General features: G+C 41.5%; 1 protein-coding gene across 7 annotated transcripts; it reads left to right on the plus strand.

Annotated features, from left to right (window-relative positions):
* The first annotated feature begins 3,441 nt into the window (after nt 1-3,441).
* Nucleotides 3,442-7,886, plus strand: LOC135584308 (putative pentatricopeptide repeat-containing protein At3g23330). Of its 7 annotated transcripts, none has more exons than XM_065162120.1 (5): nt 3,442-5,751; nt 6,819-7,004; nt 7,364-7,491; nt 7,575-7,706; nt 7,795-7,886. In XM_065162120.1, exon 1 carries the CDS (start codon nt 3,494-3,496, stop codon nt 5,666-5,668), a length of 2,175 nt encoding a protein of 724 aa, XP_065018192.1. In that variant the 5' UTR covers nt 3,442-3,493; the 3' UTR covers nt 5,669-5,751; nt 6,819-7,004; nt 7,364-7,491; nt 7,575-7,706; nt 7,795-7,886. The 7 variants fall into 7 exon arrangements, with proteins under 7 accessions (XP_065018192.1, XP_065018193.1, XP_065018194.1 ...); XM_065162121.1 differs by having other exon boundaries at nt 7,802-7,886; XM_065162122.1 differs by having other exon boundaries at nt 7,844-7,886.
* Nucleotides 7,887-8,184: the final 298 nt, after the last annotated feature.

The raw sequence follows: 8,184 nt of genomic DNA on the forward strand, positions 1-8,184 counted from the left end.
TAGTCATGAAAGAGGTCGAGGAGGTGGAGATGTGAATGCAAACTCTAAGTACCGAGACAAGACTATAGGGAAGAAGCCAAGGAAAGTAGAGGACTTTAGGTCGATGCAATAGTGCACGACTAAGGAACGAAGCAAGTAGTACGTTGTGTTATACATTTGCTACTCAGTGGAGTAGGCGGTAGAGATGATGTAGAAGACGGTACAATCCCATTGGCGACTAAAACTATTAGAGATTTACTTTAAGTTTGGGTGAAAACTTCCTGCATTCTAGAAGTTTGATAGCATTGAGAATGTGAATCACAATAGCTAACTCAACGTAAGGAGTGTAAATACTTCAAGTGCTCCAAAAGTGTGAGCAAAGAGTGGGCGAAGGCTAGTAACCAGCTTGATACATAGAGTACAACCCTCAAGAAGGCAAGCAAAGTCAAGTAACCTTTTCCTTCTCAACTCTTAAGAGAATGGGTGAAATCGAGTGCCTCAATTCTCTTATATATCCAGCAAATGAGCTCTACATATGTTCAAAGACCCTTCGAAGAAACCAAATGAAAGATAATAGTTGTCAAATCTTCATCAATGGTGATCAGTGCTACTGAGAATAGATTATCCGCTTCATTTCTCAACAGAATGCAAATCGAAAGTGGAAGTGACAACTGAGTGAAAGAAAAGTCAATGGCAAATTTTGTGGAGGAAGGACCCAAAAACTTTAAAAGTTTGTGAGGCAATGCTCGTAAAGCTCCAATAGACATCCACCCAATTCAAGTAGCATGAAGCATTTGAGAGACTGGCGCATTGTTACGAATGGTCATTGCGCACCAATAACAACTTCATTCAATGAACCATTTGTCGCTTTTGCATGCTTACATAGCAACATGTTTTGGCTTGGTTTTATGTATTTTTGCTTAGAAAATATAAGCAATGATAGTTCGCAACGCTGCAGTGCGATCGCTCGTCGCACTGGGCAAAACTGCCTCAAAATAACTCTATTTTCGCGTGCCATAACTTGTTTTCTATACATCACAACTACACATGAAACGTCAACCATCTTAGCACCCTGGAACCCCTTGGGTGACACAGGGCTAGATGGGGCTTCGGTATATTATCATGTATTGAATAATCTTCACAAGTTCATACATTAACTTGATGGGAACTTGCCTTTGCGCCTGGCATCCAGTGAGCAGTTGTTTGTGGACTTATAACTGTTCGTTCTACCTTCTAAAGTTCTTATTTTTTCCTTCCTCACTTTTCTCTCTTGTACTCAAGATGCTTGCTGAATTGCTTGTAAAGCTTCCCTCTTTGTGAGACGTCAGGACTTGTCCGTCGTTCATTTTCAATTTAATCAACATTATGTTTTATAGGTCATTCGGGACCTAAACAAGGTTGCAACTAGGCTAACCCTTTGTAAACGTATATGTAGCAAGGGCGCCTCATGACTTAGGCAATCCCAACTAAGTCCAAGGAGTTTGCACAAGAGTGCTTCACGACTTAGGCAACTTCAGTTAAGTCCGTGACTTTACCGAAAGGGTGCCTCACAACTTAGGCAATTCCAGCTAAGTCCATGATAGCATACTAAGGATGGTCTTTTCCTTCATTTGAATAATCCGTAGGAACCAACAGTGATTAACATAACTCAAACAATCCCATATTAAAGTTAAAGTCATTGGCAAGTTGAAGCAGCATGATAAATTAAAAGTTCGACTACTCAACAATAGCAGCAGAGAGTAGCTAGGAGTCAAAAGACACATTACAGTTGGAGCAAAAGATTAAAGACTCAACAAAGGCAAGAAGTTGCAGCGTCAACAAGGGCTTCGACGAGGACATCAAAGGAATAAGTGAGGGAGAATATCACAGACAAAATTATAAACAGGGTAATCGATGTAATGCTTATGTATGCCCATGTCTTTCAGTTTGTTTATACTTTGCACAACATATAAAGGGCTAGTAGTAGGCTTAATATCCCTATTTTCTTTGGTTTTGGTAGCCGTCCTAGGCTTGCAAACAAAGGTTGTGTCATGTGGGCACTTGTGGGGATTTCGGTCTATAGTGAATCATTTTGGACCCTTTGTTGTGCGACCATTCAAAGCTTGTAAAGTCTATTTGTAATTTGCATTGGCTATGAAGTATTTACTAAAATGATTATTTATGGATCCTGAGTGAGACGCTTTCTCTAACCCGTTTTCTCTTTTGTAGGTCTTAAGGGACCATATGAGATTTCGGGGAGGCTGACCTTTGCAGACGGACACGCAAGAGTACTACACGATTAGGCAAAATCAACTAAGTGTGTGATAGAACGACCATAAAGGGAGACACAAGATAGTTGAGAAGAGGGTTGATAAAAATAATAGAAGATAAGAACAATTATTGAAGAAGTGAAAAAGCTTAAATACATTAACTCATATAGTTGGGAAAATCTTATCTTCTATCATGCCCCCGCAAGATGGTGCTCCTGTCAAGGATACCAATCTTGGATCGATGCAAAGAATGGTTTATGAGCGAGAGGCTTTGTGAGTAGAGCAAGAGCAGATCGCTGCTGCTGTTGTGATTGCTGTTGCTGTGAGGGCACAGGCATTCCTTTCGTTCCCCTTAAGTCCACCCTTCGTTCTCCTTAAGTCTGCCGCTTAGGAATTTGGCAAGAGTGAAGCTTCGCTTTTCTCGCTGCTCTGATACCATGATGAAAATAATAGAAGATAAGAACAATTATTGAAGAAGCTTAAATATATTAACATGTCCCTCTCATATTTATACAAATTAGGAAGAAGGATTTCTTCAATAGAATAGAGGATTTTTCTCAACAGAATAGAAAGATTTCCTCATATAGTTGGGAAAATCTTATCTTCTTTCAAGGGTGGAGACATTTTACTAGATTGGAGCTAGAGGATGGGGTTGCGGAGCCGCCTGCGCCAAGAAATGATTACGAACTTGCCACTACCGTTGACCCTCACGGTCGTGTTGTGATTCACTATCAAGCTCCGAGAGCAAGATGTAATAGCAGAAAAGGGTAGTTGGGTGACGCTTCGATGACCGAAGGTGTGCTTCGGAGTACTTGCGAGGCTAATCATTGTCTTCACGTTGCGGATCGCTCGAGTTACCGACGTAGATGCAAAGCATCGATATCTATATCATTCTCTTCCTCCTTTCATTTTGTTTCAACTCTCGTAGTCGCTCTCCTTCTTCTTTCACAATAGTCATCCGTTGTCTCAATCGGCACCATTGTTCGTTACCATCAAAAAAGTAATTAGAATGTTAAAATTATTTTTTTTACATATCGCTTTCGTGCTTTGTAAAATTGATAATATTGGGGTAAACTTTTTTACTAACGGCCACTGTATGTATCACTTTCATAATTATAAAAAATTTAATAAATTTTTAAATATAAAATAGAGATATTGAGGTGATCTAACTACATGCATAAATTACCCCTATTATCATCACTTAACCGTCGCTGTATGCTCTTAGAGAGCACTGGCTGCCGGTCTCGACTGGCTTCATCATCTGAATGCAAACACATGGAACTTTTTCCGCTGCCATCGCCACTTCTCTCACGCCTCTCCTCGACCCCTTCCTCCGACACTCCTCCATCCAGACCAGATCACAGGCCCAGCAGCTCCATGCCCTCCTCCTCAAGTCCCACCCTCGTCCCTTCCCCCTCGTCTTCTCCCTCTACTCCGCCCTCGGCCTCGTCCGCGACGCCCGCCTTGCCTTCACCGCCGCACCCACCCCGTCCCCGCCCTGCTACGCGGCCGTCATCCGCTGCTCCGCTGCCCGCGGCCTCTTCGACCACTCCGTCTCTGCCTTCGTCCGCATGCGGTCTTTTAGCTCCCCTCTGGCCGACGCCGTCCTCCCCTCCGTCCTCAAGTCCTGCGCCGCCCTCAGGGATCCCCACCTTGGGACAGCCGTTCATGGTTTCTTGATCCGCTCGGGTTGGGGTGCCGATCTCTTCACCGCCAACGCCCTCATGAACATGTACTGTAAGTTGTGTCATGCCAAGGACGACGGCCTCCGGAATTCACCTGCTGAGGTGTCCAGCGGAGGCGCCCTCGGTGGCGATTCGAGAAAGTCGGGATTTTCTCGTGCCAGCCAGATTCGACTGGGTCCTTTGGGGAGCGTAAGAAAGGTGTTCGACGAGATGCCTCAACGAGATGTCGTCTCGTGGAATACTTTGATTGCAGGGACTGCAGAGAATGGTATGCATGTAGAAGCTTTAGAGATTATCAAGGAGATGGGCGTAGCTGGTCTGAAGCCTGACTCATTTACTTTGTCGAGCGTTCTCCCGATCTTTGCTGAATATGTTGATGGTTACAAGGGAATGGAGATTCATGGGTTTGCGATAAGGCATGCATTCGATACAGATGTGTTCATTGGGAGCAGCTTGATCGATATGTATGCCAATTGCACTAATGTGGATTACTCACGCCGAGTATTTGATCTTTTACCAAACCCTGATCCAATTTCGTGGAATTCTATCATTGCGGGTTTGGTGCAAAACGGCATGTTTGATGAGGGGCTCAAGTTGTTTAGGGAGATGTTACTTTGTCGGATAAAGCCTATGCCTGTGACTTTTTCTGGCATCATGCCTGCTTGCGCTCATCTGACAACACTGCGTCTTGGGATGCAGCTCCATGGGTATGTCGTCAGAGGTGGGTTTGCAGGGAATGTTTTTGTAGCCAGTTCACTTGTTGATATGTATGCGAAATGTGGAAATGTCCATATTGCTCGGCGAGTCTTTGATGGGGTGCCATCACCAGATAGCGTTTCATGGACTGCCATGATCATGGGTTATGCTTTGCATGGGCCAGCACAAGAAGCTCTATCACTGTTTCAGCGAATGGAGACCGAGAATGGGAAACCTAATCATGTGGCCTTTGTGGCAGTCTTGACTGCTTGTAGCCATGCTGGTCTGGTTGATGAAGCCTGGGATTATTTCCATAGAATGTCTAATGATTATGGAATTATTCCCAGGTTGGAGCATTATGCAGCAGTTGCTGATCTTCTTGGTCGAGCTGGGAAATTAGAGGAAGCCTATGATTTTATTTCAACCATGCACATAAAACCTACTGCTGGTGTCTGGTCCGCCTTATTGGGTGCTTGTCGGGTTCATAAGAATGCTAAATTAGCTGAGAAAGTGGCTGCAAAAATCTTTGATATCGAACCCAAGAACATGGGGTCTCATGTTCTCATGTCAAATATCTATTCAGCTGCAGGAAGATGGAATGAGGCAGCCAAATTACGAATGACCATGAAGGACAAAGGTATGAAGAAACAACCAGCTTGTAGCTGGATCGAAATAAAGAATGAGTTACATGCATTTGTAGCACATGATACATCTCACCCATGTTACAATAAGATAATCAATGCTCTCAAAGTTCTGTTGGAGCAGATGGAGCGAGAAGGTTATGTACCCAACACGGAGGACGTGCTTCATGATATTGAAGAAGAGCAGAAGAGAAATATGTTATGCGGTCACAGTGAAAGGCTTGCAATAGCATTTGGCATCATAAGCACTCCTCCTGGAACAACCATCCGAGTGACAAAGAATCTTCGAGTATGTGTTGACTGCCATACGGCAACAAAATTTATTTCGAAGATTGTTGGAAGGGAGATAGTTGTGAGGGATTTGAACCGCTTCCACCATTTCAAGGATGGGGAATGTTCATGCGGGGATTACTGGTAGATCAGAGTAGGGATGGGATTGTTAGCCATAGAATTTGTCTTGGAAGTGGCCCTTCTCTGATGCTTTATGCAATGCTAACCGAGGTACGAGTTGGAGATGGATTATATACACTGTTACTTATTTAGCACAACATGTCTGATAGCCTGTGTAACTCGAGCTGCTTAATGTCTTCTGTTCTAATATTTTAAGAATCAAGTGAAGACAGTGATTTTTGACTCAAATAAATGTTATTACAGCACATCAAGCAACCTTTAGGTGAGTCAACTCTAAATCTAATTCTCTTCTTTGAATGGAACAAATAGAATTCCCTATCTTAAGGTCTTAGTCTACAGATAATGCTTTGCCCCTAATTAGTCTCAGCCAAAGACAAGCCAGGACTTTGCTGAGACCAGCAGAGTCCTGAAACTTGTTCCAAACCTCTAATAACAGCAAATAGAATGGCAGAGTGGACGGCTTCATTTTGTTTATATAACAGAATGAGCCATCTGTTTGCCCTATCCTTGGGATTTAATGTGTTTCGTAGAAGATTCATTTGTTTCATAGAAATGAAAGCTACAGTCCTGTTTGTAACTACTTTAAGTTATAGTAGGTTTGAATTCCGTATTTCTGCGATAAAGAATAAAAGTTGAAAGTAATAATAATCTTCCAGTATGCAGTTAACTAATATATTTGTAGCGTGGACGAAGGAAGCAGGATATGCAGACACATAATTATTTTTGTGCAACTCCATATTACAGATATGCAATCGCATGCATCTTATTGCTACTGTACACCTTATTGGATGATGTAAAACACTGAGCATCATGAATTGAGGCTGCATGAACAGCATTTAGAACATTGATTTAAACTTTCCTTATCTTTATGATTATGGACTAGATGCATAACTTTCCTTTATACTGTTTTCTTTTCTTTTGCTATCTCATAATCATTATTCCATGTGATCTTTGTTCTTTTTTACCTGAATTTCTTGGTGACACGGATGGTTTTATGATTTATAGATCACTAGTTTGCGCTTGCAATTGCACATTGATGTGTTTCTGGGTGCCACTTTAATTCAAATAAAAGCCATTCTTTCCTGAAGAAAAAATATCTTTCCTCGAGTCATTGTTAAGGTGTTATGTAAATATTTTATGTAATCGACTTTATCCAGGACCAAGATGTGAAATGCATGGTTTGGAATTCGTACGAAGATGACCTTGGATGCATCCCAGGTTCTGCTGCTTGAGCAAGGATATTTTCTTCATTTTGGCTTATGTTTTCGTTCATGCCTAAGTGCCTCTTTGCCCAAATTTCTTCAGCCCATTGGTTTTAAGAAGTGGTCATGATCAGATTCATGGTATGTTTATACTCTGTCAATTACATTTTGGTTCAAAGTTCTACAATTTAAATATAAGTCGGCCTCATATCAACTAGTACATGGCAACACTCGAGCAATGGGTTGGGCTCATCAAAGTAAGAAAGCCAAATCGATTTGTCCTTCTCTAGGGATGGTTGTTCCAATGGTAAAATTATGCCAAACTTGAATGATCATCACAACAGTGACTGTCACATGTAAGGAAAGGAAACATATCTCAAGAGTCCCTATAGACTGTAAATTTACTTTAGCGATATTAATTCTGTTTTGCTAATCCATTGTATTATAGCATCTTTGCTCGACATTTCTCTCAAATGATGCTGTATTTTCCACTTGTACAGATTTTAAGGTCCATTCGTCGACTTTGACAGAAATTGTCACCCAAGAGGTGCATCTCTTCGACTATGGGATCCAGAAGGTGAACATCACAGAGAAGGAAGGGCTACAATTTGCTCAGGTCCTCTTCATGGTAAAAGATGAACTACAGAACTCTAGTTTTAATTAGATTAAAATTCTTTTGGAAATGAGTTTAGTCATAGAACTTTCTCACAGAACTTGACATGGTTTGGAGCTCAAACCTAGGAGAAGGAAGATGAAAGGTGTGGAAACAAGAGGATACACCTAGGATTTATTTAACTGACATGGCATTGACATAATCTTACAGGTTTATTTGGCAAAACCATGGTAAGAATCCGATGATACTCCTCGTTGTTGTTTTTCGACTTGTTATGCAGTATATATTTAAAAGTTAAAAAGATGCATCTGACCATAGTTTTTAGCTGCGTCTCGGTTGGTCTGGTTCGACACATCAAACACTACAGGCTTGCACAAGGTGGAGATAAATTGGAGGAAATGATTGACGAATTCCTTCTCCCCTTCAATATTTTTACTAGAGTGCTTCGTGTTGCGTGAGTAAAGGTTTTTACAAACAGCTTGTTGTTCTTGGATGCTTTGTTATGTGATCATCCTTAGCAAATAATGTATCCATTTCTCATTCTTAAAAACTTTTATTATTTTATTATGCTTGTGTGGTTTTAATCTTACATTTGGGTGTAGTAATCTCACATTAGCAAGGAGGGGGGCATAACGATTATGACACATGGATGACTGCTGACCTCTTGGCAATCATCATTGCTAAGCCAATTTGTCATTTTCACATGAT

The sequence above is a fragment of the Musa acuminata genome, chromosome BXJ3-8 (assembly GCF_036884655.1).
Source record: "Musa acuminata AAA Group cultivar baxijiao chromosome BXJ3-8, Cavendish_Baxijiao_AAA, whole genome shotgun sequence".
In the NCBI taxonomy this organism is placed as follows: domain Eukaryota; kingdom Viridiplantae; phylum Streptophyta; class Magnoliopsida; order Zingiberales; family Musaceae; genus Musa; species Musa acuminata.

Coding starts and splice junctions, on each gene's coding strand:
- LOC135584308 (XM_065162119.1), top strand. CDS start 3,494: ATGCAAACACATGGAACTTTTTCCGCTGCCATCGCCACTTCTCTCACG.